This window comes from Anas platyrhynchos, chromosome 2, assembly GCF_047663525.1.
Source record: "Anas platyrhynchos isolate ZD024472 breed Pekin duck chromosome 2, IASCAAS_PekinDuck_T2T, whole genome shotgun sequence".
Lineage (NCBI taxonomy): Eukaryota > Metazoa > Chordata > Aves > Anseriformes > Anatidae > Anas > Anas platyrhynchos.
The window spans coordinates 80,409,475-80,423,433 of record NC_092588.1 but is presented as its reverse complement, the minus strand read 5'-3'; the positions used below and the strand labels follow the sequence as shown (position 1 = coordinate 80,423,433).

The 13,959-nt window shown below is 41.2% G+C and overlaps 1 protein-coding gene across 3 annotated transcripts in view; it reads left to right on the top strand.

Annotated features, from left to right (window-relative positions):
* The window catches only part of CDH20 (cadherin 20), a 113,819-nt gene that overhangs the window by 78,537 nt on the left and 21,323 nt on the right, over positions 1-13,959 (top strand). For all 3 annotated transcript variants that reach the window (XM_027451663.3, XM_072034995.1, XM_027451664.3), the window contains 3 exons: positions 6,325-6,619; positions 8,329-8,448; positions 11,661-11,828. In XM_027451663.3, the coding sequence (XP_027307464.1) occupies positions 6,325-6,619; positions 8,329-8,448; positions 11,661-11,828 (583 nt within the window). The remainder of the gene's footprint in view (positions 1-6,324; positions 6,620-8,328; positions 8,449-11,660; positions 11,829-13,959) is intronic.

The following is a 13,959-nucleotide window of genomic DNA, read 5'->3' as shown; positions in this document are numbered from 1 at the left end:
TGTGGGAAAAGTGGGAGGGAGAGGGTTAATGTAGTTAAGTGTTTGAACAATACAGTTATGATTTTACATGTCTAGATGATAAACACATACTACAATATAAGTAGATATGACAGATTAAGAACTAAGAAATTACGTCAGAAAACAATTCCTTCAGATTTCATTGCTTATTTTTACATGATCACATATCTTTTTTTTCCTTCCAAGCTATCAATCTGCAGGGAAAAAAAAAAAAAAGTATTACAAATCCAGAGGCCAATTTTGGACTTGTATTTATGGTTTTACAACCAAAAAGAGCTAAACTGTGCCCTCAGTCACACCAGTATAAATCAAAATGAATCCACTGGCTTCAAAGGACCTCCTCCTGATTTATTCTTGTGTGACTGACAGCAAGATGTGCTCTCCTTCCTTCCCCTCATAGCAGTTGTATTACTAGTGATTGCCATCAAATGAGACCACATTAGTCTTCATTCGTCTCTGTACCTAGCTTTTCTGCTCATGATATCTCTATTGATTAAAGAAATTAATATTTATTTTCATGCAATTCACAGCTTTGGAACAATTGCCAAACATATTATTTCACGTACTCAATTTCATCTGAAACAAATCCAGACTCACACTGTGAGTTGAATTTAGCTACAGCAAGTACTGGAAGAAGCCAAATTATCTTTTCTTTAGACTTGTGTCATTAGGAGCACAAAAACGTGGCGCAGCCAGCAGTGCTCCTGAGCTTGCTCCTGCTCAGCTCTAACAAACTGAGGGAAGCAGCGATGACTCTTCATGCTCCACCACACAAAGGGCCAAGCTGCCCTGAGTGAGCTCTCTCTCTCCAGGATGGCCTACACCACAGCTGGGTTGGCACAGGTGCAAGAAGGGCTCATTATCTCTCAGGGTTAACAGGGCCAATTAACCCCACACACTTGTGAGCTGCTGCCTAGATTGCTCTGTAGGCCTCCTAGGTCTGCTCCACGTAGACCAGCCACCAGGGAATCGTGCTGCCAAAATGGGCCTTTGGGGCTCAGATATCCTCTCCCATCCCTAAGCTGGGCACCCAGCAGCCAGGGGAGCGGTGTGTTGAAGGGTGGTGGCTGCCGGGAGGGAAAGGCCTCCCCTCTCGCCAAATAGCTGAAGGTGCAGGCCTTGGAAGAAGCTGCAGCCTACTACAAGCCATCATCCGTGCTGCCTGTTCCTTAGGGATCCTTAGGAAAGGGGTCAGCAGGGAATAGGCTGTGGGATGAATTAATTGTTCTGGCAGGACAGAAATTTTTCAGCCCAAGTCACCCCAGGCAGGCACAGAAATAGCTTGCGTGGAGCTATGCAGAAGGACCTCAGGCCCACAGCCTCAGTGCGAGCACCAGCCCTTGAAACCACCCTGTGTCTGCTGCTGGACAGGCAGAGCCTCCCCTAACCCATACCACCCACAGCACCCTGCAACGTCCTGCTAGCTGGGCCTTGCTGTTGTCTGTCTGCTTTCTCCAGCCCGTGTCAGAAGGAAACAGCATATAGCATTGATCCAGTTATATTTATTTCATACTCTGAAGGCTTCCCGTAAGAGAGTAGCTCCTCTGATGCTCTTGTATGGCTGTTTCTGGCTAGCCACGCAATACTGGAGCAAACCAAAAATAACTTTGACTTGAACCCTGGGTCCAGGCTTGCCTAATACAATCTTCAACTCTGCTGTAACAAATGTTCTTTCCTACGTACCTATGAGGCATGGTGCAAAATATCTATTGGGCAGGGAAATGGAAGGAAACTTCCTGAGGTGAAGTCAGTACAATTTTTGCTTTTCTCCAGTGCTCATTATTCTAACATAAAGTATCATAGCTTCAGAGGTTTCCCCACAGCAGATAAATACAAGACTTCAGCTTTCTTATAGGTGGCCATTATTGGCTAATAGGATGAACTAGGGAAACCAAAGCCCCCACATGTGCTGCAACAGGCATTTTCCACATTTATCCAGCATCCCAAACTGCTTCAGTAATTGAATTGGTGACAGATTTCACCACTTTGCAGTGTCAGAGACTCTCTAGCCCTCTTTCAAAGGAACAAGGCATTTGAACCGCAGCAGCTGAATGAGTGAATAAAATGCATCCTGTCTACAGACTATCACTCCAGATCAACCAAATACTCTCATGCATCCTCACAAAAATCCCCTGCAGGTGCTACGTCCCTGGAGGCAGAGATGGGAGAGCACGTCAAGGACAGAATCACAGCGTGTTTAGAGGATCTGCATGATTCCTTCTCTGAGATGCCCCTGGAAACAGCACTTTCTTGCACATGCTCTTTGCCAGAAAAACGTGTCGTTTAGGTGCAGATACAGCCTCCTTAATCTTTGTACTATCCTTATCAAAAGCAGCAGCTTGGGTTGATGCAGGTAACAATTTCTCAGGGTTTATCTCTTTCATTCCTCCCATAGTTCATTCTTTAATATGGAGGAGAAAGTACAAATGAATTCCTCCTACTTTTGTGTCAGCCACATGGCAGCACAATTTATTGTACCACCCATAAAACAGAGCCAGCTTAATACTGGATCACCTTTCCAGTACAGTGGCTTCTACATACACTTCAAAACTGTACTGTTCTGATATTGGGCTTGTCATTGCAATGGTGTGAGAGCGTCAGTCCCTTTGGACACCAAATTCTTTCTGACTTATTACAGTCTGTAATTATTAACTCTTATCCTCTTTTTGTTCGTTTTGTCTAGAAAGAGCAGGCTATATGAGAAGTTGCAGAACTATTGCTAACATTTCTTATTGCCTTGACGTGGCTGAGACCCAATGCTTTTAACAAATCACAGTTAGACAGAGAACTTGTACTCCCAAGTGTGCCACGGTCATTCCTGGTTTGCTCCCTACACAAATGCATTCATTCCAAATAGGGCTTTGGACAGAGGTGTAATTTAACCCATTATTTTATTCAGGATCTTCTTCTAAGTCTTTTGAACTTTCCAGGACACCATCTGCTATTTTTAAATGTTTTTTTTTTTCCTTTTCTTTTTCTTTTCTTTTCTTTTCTTTTCTTTTCTTTTCTTTTCTTTTCTTTTCTTTTCTTTTCTTTTCTTTTCTTTTCTTTTCTTTTCCTCTTTCTCTTTTCTTTTCTTTTCTTTTCTTTTTTCTTTTCTTTTCTTTTCTTTTCTTTTCTTTTCTTTTCTTTTCTTTTCTTTTCTTTTCTTTTCTTTTCTTTTCCTCTTTCTCTTTTCTTTTCCTCTTTTCTTTTCTTTTCTTTTCTTTTCTTTTCTTTTCTTTTCTTTTCTTTTCTTTTCCTCTTTTCTTTTCTTTTCTTTTCTTTTCTTTTCTTTTCTTTTCTTTTCTTTTCTTTTCTTTTCTTTTCTTTTCTTTTCTTTTCTTTTTTCTTTTCTTTTCTTTTCCTCTTTCTCTTTTCTTTTTCTTTCTTCTTCTTCTTTTTCTTCTTCTTCTTTTTTTCTTTTTCTTTTTCTTTTTCTTTTTCTTTTTCTTTTTCTTTTTCTTTTTTTTTCTTTTTCTTTTTCTTTTTCTTTTTCTTTTTCTTTTTCTTTTTTTTCTTTTTCTTTTTCTTTTTCTTTTTCTTTTTCTTTTTCTTTTTCTTTTTCTTTTTCTTTTTCTTTTTCTTCCTCTTCTTCTTCTTCTTCTTCTTCTTCTTCTTCTTTTTCTTTTTCTTCCTCTTCTTCTTCTTCTTCTTCTTCTTCTTCTTCTTCTTCTTCTTCTTCTTCTTCTTTTTTTCTTCTTCTTTTTTCTTTTTCCTTTCCTCTTCCTCTTCTCATTTTTTTCCTATGTCTTTTCTCTGCCTTTGCCTTTTACTTTTTCTTTCCTTTTTCCAATTTAATGAAGACTCGTTGATGTTCCAAAACACATTTTCTTCCATCAGGCCCAGTTATAATTCCCCAGTCAGGTCTAACATCTGTATCTGTCTGAGCAGCTGCACTCTCTCACTGACGCACTGATGCACTAAAATAAATGCCCAAGATGTAGCTGAATCAATTTGAAATGCTATAATAGTGTCCTCCTTCTGGAAGCATCTTGTTTACTAGCTACAACAATGATAATCTCTGAGTTATGAGTGCTTAGGGTAAATAATGACAACCACTAGGTTTTTCTTTAAATTAATCACAAAATGCTGTTTCCTGAAGATACGCCAGTTTGCAGTTCTGGTGCCTATGTAAGAATTAATACACATGGCAGTCATCTAAATTTAGCTGTTTTTGCCAATACATGTATTGTCTGGGCTTGCTCTTCCTGCATTTAGCTGATCCATCACCTGAGAGCTGCCAGCATTCCTCCAAAGGACTAATGTTTCTCAGATGCAGTAGCCACGCAGAGACCAGGAGAAAAGAAATGAAATGAAGTATCAATTACCTGACAAGACACTTGTCACAATCTGTACCTTTAGCTCTTACAGCCACTTTGGAGTTCTGCTGTGGCAGATGGGTACCTGCCTTTAACAATCGTCATCACACCAGTCTTTAAGAGCCAATGTGCCACTAAGTACAGGCCCCTCTCCAGGGTGGCAAGTGCCATAGAAAATCCATAGATCCCACTTCAGACCTACCCTAAAAACAGCTCAAGACCCAAATTTTGTGTAGGTATTGGGCTGCACTGAGAGGCAAGTAAGGAAAACGACCACCAGAGAATGAGCATCTTCGAGCCAGACCCATCATTGGGGAAATGGTCTGTGAGCAATGAAGTTGATAAGATCATGTGCCCTATAACAGCTAAAGAGCTGGTCCACTTGCATTAGAAATGCTTAGGTCAGATAACACAATTTGTCTACATCTCCACAAAGCTTTTTCCTCAATGATAAAGTTTTGTATAGCTCTGTCTGTGTTTCAATGTCTCAACTCAGAGATGAGATTTCTTCTTGCTTGCTTGAGCGAATAGCCTCTAATCAAATGCATGTGGTTTGACTTCTGCTTTTCCACATAAATTTTCCATTTCTATCAGGATTCATTCTTCAAATCCCACCAGTCCTGTGTTCATATATCCAGTTTGTTATTCCAAGATTTTTCTCTCTAGTTCAAATATTTACCTGTATTTGGCCCCATCCTCCACAATTATTCCTATATTTGAATTCACCAAAGCATTAAACACGCACTTATTTACACTTATTTCTGACCACATCTCTTGAGAAAACTAACTCGTGTGCATTTTAAAATGTGCTTAACTGAAGTGAGGCCACTTTGATGATTGGGTGGTATGTTTTTTTTTTTATCGTTATTAATAATATTAATAATAATTAAATTCCTATTTATTTCCCAATATGATAGTCTCATTTGAGAACAGTATTCACACCTGAGCCATTCTTTAAAATCTCATTTTCATTCTTGCTCCTCAGTTCTATTACTGTCCTGCTCATTAGGACTGAACCAGCACCATTCTCTGAGCATTGGTCAGGTTTTTATGCTCTGTTCCTCAAAAGCACAGAAGCATGAGCATTACGGTTAAGCAGCCTCATAGTGTGAGTGAAATTAAGTGATTTGTTTGTCTTTTGATAGTCATTCCAGTATTTCAGAGGGAACCAGGTGTCTAACAGAATGGTAGTCCCCAGGATGATTTGTTTCTCTGTTTTAGATGATAATTAGCACTGCATTTACTTTTCCTCTGTTCTATTGCATTCCCAGCAATCTGTGGCTGCTCAGAACTAATTAGCAGTCATGCAATAAATCCGTTTGCTAATTCCCTAGAATATCTGGGATGCCTCTCATCTGTATATACTGCTATGGCCACAATCAAATGTTCCTCGTTGCTTACCGTACATAGTGTTTGACAATAATTCTTGCCTGAAGATGTAATGGTCCAGCTTAATTTTTCTTGCTACAATTTTCACATGAAAATTTTCAGATTTCTGAGTCATGACAGTAGCTGAATAGCTCTTCCATACTGCTTCACCCTTGGTCACTAACAGATATAACTCATCTGCCCAATGTTATGCTACCTGTTGAATATCTGACTTCTCTTAAGTCACGTGAGCAAGCAGTCTGTATTTTTGCTGACCTCTCCTTATCCCAAGCCTGGCACTGAGTCCTCCTCAATGGCCATTGCAATTGGGCAAAAAATAATTCTTGTGCTGAGTGAGATTTGAAAAAAACACTGAACCTGTTCCTGTTTGGGAGTCCCTCTTTTCTTCTGGCACAGCTGTGGGTGCAGAAATGGGAAGACAGAACAGGGTTTTTAATTGCAACTCTGTGACACAGGCTTTACTAAGCATTTCCTCTTTCAGCAAAACAAGTTCATTAAAACCAGCTTGTGAGTCCCAACAGTGAGACCAAAATGCTCAGGACATTCATGTGCTTAGCATCTCTCAGCAGCTGCTTGCCCTGCTCCTGGTCTAATTGAGTCCTTGTCTTTTCCACAGCTCCACTCTGACATGGATAGAGGAGATGGTTCCATCAAATACATCCTCTCGGGAGAGGGAGCTGGCATTGTGTTTACAATCGATGATACCACAGGGGACATTCATGCCATTCAGAGACTGGACCGTGAAGAAAGGTCGCAGTACACCCTGAGGGCACAGGCTCTGGACAGGAGAACGGGCAGGCCAATGGAACCGGAGTCAGAGTTCATCATCAAAATCCAAGACATCAACGACAATGAGCCCAAATTCCTGGATGGACCATATGTAGCCTCTGTACCAGAAATGTCGCCTGTGGGTAAGACAGATTTTGTGGAGTCTCTTCGCCCCTATAACCAACCTAGAGATAGTCACCAAAACATCAACTCCCTGACTCCTTGGACTCAGCTTTTGCCCTTTGTGAAAGCTGCAGGACAGGAGAGCTTCCCCAGGGGTGCCTGGCTGCCTCAGAAGAAGGAATGTAAGCTTTACACCACCATCCACTGGGCACCTCTAAAAAAAAATATATGAAGGGGAACTGAAGAGCTGAAAAAGGGTGTAATTTGAACATGTCATCCTCAGACAACTTGCAATAATGTGTAGTGCCACTTTTCCCCGGCCATCAGATGGTAGTAATAGTAATGACCATTAGACATCCATTACCAGCCAGAAAATAACACAATTCTAGAAACCTATGTTAGGGCATACTGAGATCCGAAATAGTGTCCTGGAGCCCTTGAAATCCTATAGACATGACAACAATTTTTAGCAACTTTGCTCCTTCTAAACCAGTAAGCCTGCATCCCAAAGATCTGGTGCTATTTGCTCCACACTTTCTTAGAAAGTGGGATCATGTCAAAAACAGTCCCATTATTGCAGTGCTGACAGAAGGCAAATACCCGCCTACCTACCTACACTGTTACCATATAGCAATTCCAATAGTCACATAAAATACTATGTGTAAAATACTGGATTTTTTCTTCCTTTTGGAGATGCATACTGCTTTCTGGCCCAGAGAAATCATTACAGAGATAATATGAGATAAATCACATGTTTTGAAGTTACCGCTATGCTTCAACTTCTCCTTCTTCAGTATAATGTTGACATAAAGCTAGAGACAAGTATCAAATTCAAAAGTTCCATTCAGAAATAATGTTTGTTAATATTAGCAAGTAGTTTGAATTTGGTTATTTTTCCAATGTGTATATAGTAACGCTAGATTTGTTTCTAACACAAAACATTATGTAGAAGAGTAGATACATTCATTAAGGCATTGTCTGACATTTTAAGGAGTCAAAACTCTCATATATTTCAAACAGTTACATCTCACTTTCCCCTTGCTCTTGATAAATTATATCACCTACAAGCCATTATTAGCTTTAGAGGAAGCAGACCTTGAAAACCAATTGAAAAAAAAAAAAAAAAAAAAAAGTATATGCATCTCTGCAGGGTCCACAAGGCACTTTAGCAAGGTATAATCTCTACTCCATGCAATGTAAACTGCAATGCTGGAGAGAGATTATCTCAGAGAGACATCCATCCCTTCGTGCTCAATATTTGTGGGCAATTTACATCCCTTAGTCAACCTATAGCATCCATGGCAATTCGTGATTTATGTCAGAATACCTATTGATGTTATTTGAAATGACTTTAAATAACATTTTAAAGCAAAAAAAGGGGGGGAAAGAAGCAAATAGCATATCACTAATCACTGTCTGCAAACTACCACATAGTACTGTTAGATCAGCAATTTTGCAACTATGGTACATAGAGTACTTGCACTTTTATATCTTCTTAAAGATGCTTGATGAATTTATGCCTATTAATCTCTAGTGCTAATGAGATACAAGTATGAGCAGTAAGTACAAACACTTCCAGCATCAAATGGAAAAATTTGGTGTGGGAAAGCTTGTTAGACATTTCAATTTGTTTTGAACTGTGCACTTTTCAAGATAGCTCTTTATCCCACAAGGTCTTACCTCATGTTCGGTTTTGTTTGGTTTTGTTTTGTTGTTTTATTTTTTTCAGGCACCTCTGTTATCCAGGTGACAGCAACAGATGCTGATGACCCAACCTATGGGAACAGTGCGAGAGTAGTGTACAGTATTCTCCAAGGACAACCATATTTCTCTGTGGACTCTCGGACAGGTATATCATTTCACCAGGGAATAAGCCAATGTAAAAACTGAAAGAAAACATTTCAAGCAGAAAGAAAAAGCAGTGCATCATGACTGTGGCCACAGAAACATGTTTCAATGGCATGGAGCCAACATAGGGCAGCACTCTGAAAGGGTTAGAGCAAGACTGTTGTAATGAACCCCAGAAGAAGGATGTGCTCTCTGCAGTGATATGTTCATCTGAACGACCATATTCTGCAGTTAGGGAGCTGTGTGTGTTCAGTGCTGCAAACATCCTTGTCGGCTTTTATCACTGGAATGATGACTTCAACAGATCTACTTGGTAACCAGAACTGGAAAGTACAAGTTGAAGGATGCAGTTACCTAGAGTAGTTTTACCTAAGGGTGTTCTTGTTAATAACCTTAAATTTATCTACAAGACAACCTCTCTGTTTTACTTGCTTTCTCACTCTTTTTCTGTATATATCTAAGGATTATATCCAAAAGAGGAATCTGACAGGTTTTGACAGTTTCTAAAGGGCATCTGTAGTGCTAAGGTCAGAAAATCATGAGATGATAGTCACTGCTGAGCCGTAGGGTACAAAATAAGAAGAAGAAGAAGAAAAAAAAAAAAGAAAAAAAAAAAAAAACACTACATAATCCACTTCTAAAAGTTAGCAGTTTATGGAGTATGTGCATTATCCAAAGACAAATTTGTATGTGGCAAGTCTGCCCTATACGAAAACAGTAATGTTCATTTCGGAATCAGCTTATAAAGCACGGACAAATAAGGGCATAATTTTTGTTAGTGTTGAATGATTTCTAAGAAAGCAGAGGCAATATTCAGCTTCAGATCCAGTATAGACTTAACAAATGGAGTGCAATTTAGGCAGAAGGTAGGTCCCTAAGTACAAAATCATGTACTTGGTTGCTGTTTAACCCAGAAAACGTCCTCTTTCTCCATTTAGAAATTTCCCAGTCACTTAGTCCTGCATCTCAGGATACATTCAGGGCAGCCTTAGCCTTCACAACAGTCATCAAGGCACCCATTTAGGCTACATACAGTTGTGATCCAGAAACTGTTCTCCCATTACAGGCACAGCTCAAAGGAGCTTCCCAAACTGACCTGCAGTGTTCTCTAACCCACAAAATGCAATTGTCCCTCTCACATTCTCCTAAAGCAGAACTGGTCCATAAATCATAACCAATTCCTTTGTAGTGGTGGCTAGCGAGCAAAGCACATGGTGGTGGGCAACCCATTTCAATACATTCGTCTGCCAGCAGCACTTGAGGTCTTTATCATTCACCTCCCAACATAAACTAGCTCAAGAATAGTGCTCCTGGTTTTGTGCTGCTGCTGGCCTCACAAGTGTCGTATTAATGTATATGTAAATCACTTCAAGGACGGGCTGAGATTCTCCTCCTACTTTTTCCCAGAGTACTTTTACGGCCTGTCCATGATCATATTCTCCTAGAAGGTAAAAAATGTGGATTTAAGTCCCCTCAAGTGTAGTAGGGAAAGGCACCTGAGTCTCCCACATCCCAAGAAACCATTTGTCTGTTATAGAAAAGAAGGGACATCACCTCTGCTCTTTACTAGTCTTTAAAAGTAAGCCCCACTCAGTCTGCTGAAAGAAATGATACCTGCACCTAATTTTGGAGGATCTGAGCCCTCCCCAAAGGAAGGGATTATTCCTTTGCCAAACAGTTGTGTGCATAAGCATAGGAGACTCCCTGCATGGCTACTACTCAGTGTCCTGCTTGGAGAAGTATGACCCCCTCCAACAGACATTACATAGGGAGGCCAAGCATCCAGGTGATGGGGACCTTGTAGGAACCTACATTTTCCTTTAAAAAATGCCACTTATCTGCACTGCTTTCCCAGAAGAGCCAACCCTGTCAGAGGAGGATGGAGGTGGGAGAAGAGGGAGTGTGGGACTCTGATGTGGCTCTGAGTGCTGAACTAGCCCTCATCTAGGGACAAGAGGCCCCAAATGTAGGCACCGATGTCTTTTTTAGATGTAGCTTGTGCTGTATTAAGGACAAGCCAGGAGTGGAAATTCCATACAAAGTATTTCTTTATGGAGAAAATACTTTTCCAAAGTGCTATGTGTTTTCATATCTTATTTACATTCATGAGAGTTGAGGAGCTACAGCACTTCATGGGAGTCGCTCAACTTTGCAAGATGAGGCTCTTAAGGACTCCAGGTAGCACGAATAAAATAGTGCACTGCGAATTGTTCAGTTCTAGTCGCTATTTCTTTCCTTTTACATGCAGCGATAATTGCCGATGCAATATCTTTTTACTGCTTTTTTATTAAACCCATACATTGTCTGTCTGCTAAAAATAAAGACTAAATGCCCATCACTCAGGCCAGCAGTGCCTGGATGTGCAAGCGGCGCATGTTGAGATGCGTGAAGGGGGTGGGTGCTGGGGCTGAGGGGGACGGGTGCTGGGACACCCACCATTGCTATGGCTGTGTGGTGGGACGCCCACACGTACCACAGCCGTGTGGTGGGACACCCACACGTACCACAGCCGTGTGGTGGGACACCCCCATATCCCTGCCCGGCCTAGCATGGGCCCTGAGCGCTGCAGCGTCCCGTTGCTGGGGCCGGCTGCTGGCAGCCTCCATAGGAGAAGCGTTGCTGCCACCTCACGGCCTGTCGCAGAAATGTCGCCCCTCAGCAAAGGGACGGCCACCCCTGCCCTCTCGCTCCCACAGGGCGGCATTTCCAGCGCCCCACAAACTCTGCTCCCATCGCCCCCGGCCAAGGAGGGCGAGCAAAGGCCGTGACTTTCCTTGGCTTGCCTCCAGGGCTGCGTGTGGAGGGGCGCCCTGTAACACTCCTCGTGGTGTAGCTTTGCACTGGTCGCATTGCTTCCACCTTTTGCACGGACGTTTTCAGCCTGAGCAGGGCCGTAATTCAGCGCTGCACACTCTGTTCCCGAAATACTTCTCCAGCTCCCTTGGAAGGCAGCGTTTTAATTTTGAACAGGCAGCCTGCCCCACAGCTGATGCACTTTAACTGGGCTCCTTTAAAATTCACACCTTCTGTTAGCCTAAATTTAATTTGGGTGAACTTTACTGTGCCAGCAAAGGTGAGACTGAATGCACAGTCTGGTCTCATTCTTTATGCAGGGACTAGGATGCAGGAGCAAGACCACCCTGCCTTGTTTGTGCACTCTTTAATGGCCATTTCTTTTGCTCCCAAAACCCCTTTCCCCTCTCAATCTCACAGGCTTAATTAGGACAGCTCTGATGAACATGGACAGAGAAGCAAAAGAATATTACGAAGTGATTATCCAGGCCAAGGATATGGGTGGACAGCTGGGAGGATTAGCTGGAACAACCACAGTCAACATCACCCTCTCTGATGTCAATGACAATCCACCCAGATTTCCACAGAGTGAGTACCCGCTACGTCAGGATGGGCAGGAAGGGGTGGCTGGGCTGCACAGTTGCTATTTGCTCTCATTACAGCTATTTTCCAACTCGGTATAGCGATAACTGGAGATGAGCAGAATTTCAGATCAAAGAAGGAACTTCCCTTCAGAAAATGTCAAAACGGAGCATTCAATAGTTTGTCGTTCAAAAAAGGTTTCCAACGGCCAAAGTCACCAAAAGCAACACTTTTTTAAGGGAAGGAAAATTAATTTACAGAAAGGGAAGAAGGGAGGAAGAGAGGAAAGAAGGGAGGAAGAGAGGAAGGAAGGGAGGGAGGAAAAGAGAGAAAGAGAGAGAGAAAGAGAGAGAGAGAGAGAGAGAAAGAGAGGAAGAGAGAAAGAGAGAAAGAAAGAGAGAAAGAGAGAGAAAGAGAGAAAAAAAAGAGAAAGAAAAAGAAGGAAAGAAAGAAGGAAAGAAAGAGAAAGAAGGAAAGAAAGAAAGAGAGAGAGGGAGAGAGAGAGGAAGGAAGGAAGGGAGGAAGGAAGGGAGGAAGGAAGGGAGGAAGGAAGGGAGGAAGGAAGGGAGGAAGGAAGGGAGGGAGGAAGAGAGGGAGGAAGGGAGGAAGGAAGGGAGGAAGGAAGGAAGGAAGGAAGGAAGGAAGGAAGGAAGGAAGGAAGGAAGGAAGGAAGGAAGGAAGGAAGGAAGGAAGGAAGGAAGGAAGGAAGGAAGGAAGGAAGGAAGGAAGGAAGGAAGGAAGGAAAGAAAGAAAGAAAGAAAGAAAGAAAGAAAGAAAGAAAGAAAGAAAGAAAGAAAGAAAGAAAGAAAGAAAGAAAGAAAGAAAGAAAGAAAGAACGGATGAACCATCACCTTTGGCTGCTATTTCTGCCCTGGTTCTTTCCTCATCCTATCTCCAAAAAGATGTCCATCATATCAGGGGCATGTGGCAGTACTGGAAGTTGAAAGATAATTCATTCACCACTCCAGCCAGGCCACTGCAGGGGAGCATCTGATCACTGTGCTGTTAGCGTAGAGTACATTGTCACAAAGACTGTTCTCCAGTAAAGGTTCATCTAAAACTTGGGAATATACAGTTAAACCCTAAAATATATACCATCAACAGTTAATGCAATGGAAAGAAAGGCACCTCCACTCTTATCAGAATCAATAATTTGTATTTACAGAAATTAGTCTCAAAGCAAGATTTTCAATATTTTATTCTTTCTTTTGTAAAATTACTTTAGATCAAATTTTCCTGCATAATTCTATATTACTTTTAAAAATTGGAAAGAAACATTTTAGATTTGTTTGAACTAAAGCTTTCAAGGTTTCTGCTTTGTTTTTTGTTTTTAAAATAAAGTCAATTTTTCGGTAGCATAGATCAATCTCAAGCAATTTTAGTTTTGCCAATTTTTCTTATCTGGCTGAGAAACAAAACCTCCTGCAGTTCTATTTGTTGCTATTCTTCTCCATCTGTTTCTACATGTTGCACTGCTAAAACAAAACAGTCCACTAAGACCAGCAAGAAGCATCAACCCCCAATTTTCTTCTCCTTTCACAGCAAATTATTGAACATATCATTGCCAATCCTCTTTTGAAAACGGCATGAATTGTAACTGTTTGATATCAAAGTATTGATTAAGGAAAATGAGAATATATCAAACACTATCCTTGGTATTACTCTGCCTTGTAAAACTCAATAATTGGGCAGAGTGTAGCAAGGAAGGTTTGGACATAAAGTATGATGGCAGGAAAGTATTTTAGATACGGCATTTATATTTTTAAAAAGCATATTTTTAAAATAGCCGTTCTTTCTTTCCCCAGGGTTGCTGCTAAGCAAATTAGTGATGCACCAAATGTGCTCAAGACAAGGTTTGTAGGGAGACATAGTACATTTTAATAGAGTCACTGTTAAATTTGGAAAAAAGCAGGCAAGCTTCTGAGCTCTCAAAGCATTGTACAAGGCTGAAAAAGAAGTTTGGACAGACCTGAGGAAAGATTTGTGGTTCTGAGAACGTTTGTGTTTATTCCAGTTGTACAAGCTGATCTAATAAAAGATGCCTGTCCTATTAATTTTTTTTTCATACCCTGCTATGTATCATAGCTGCAACTGCACTAGTGTTAATTGCCCTATTTTTTTAGCTCGAGTTCCCATT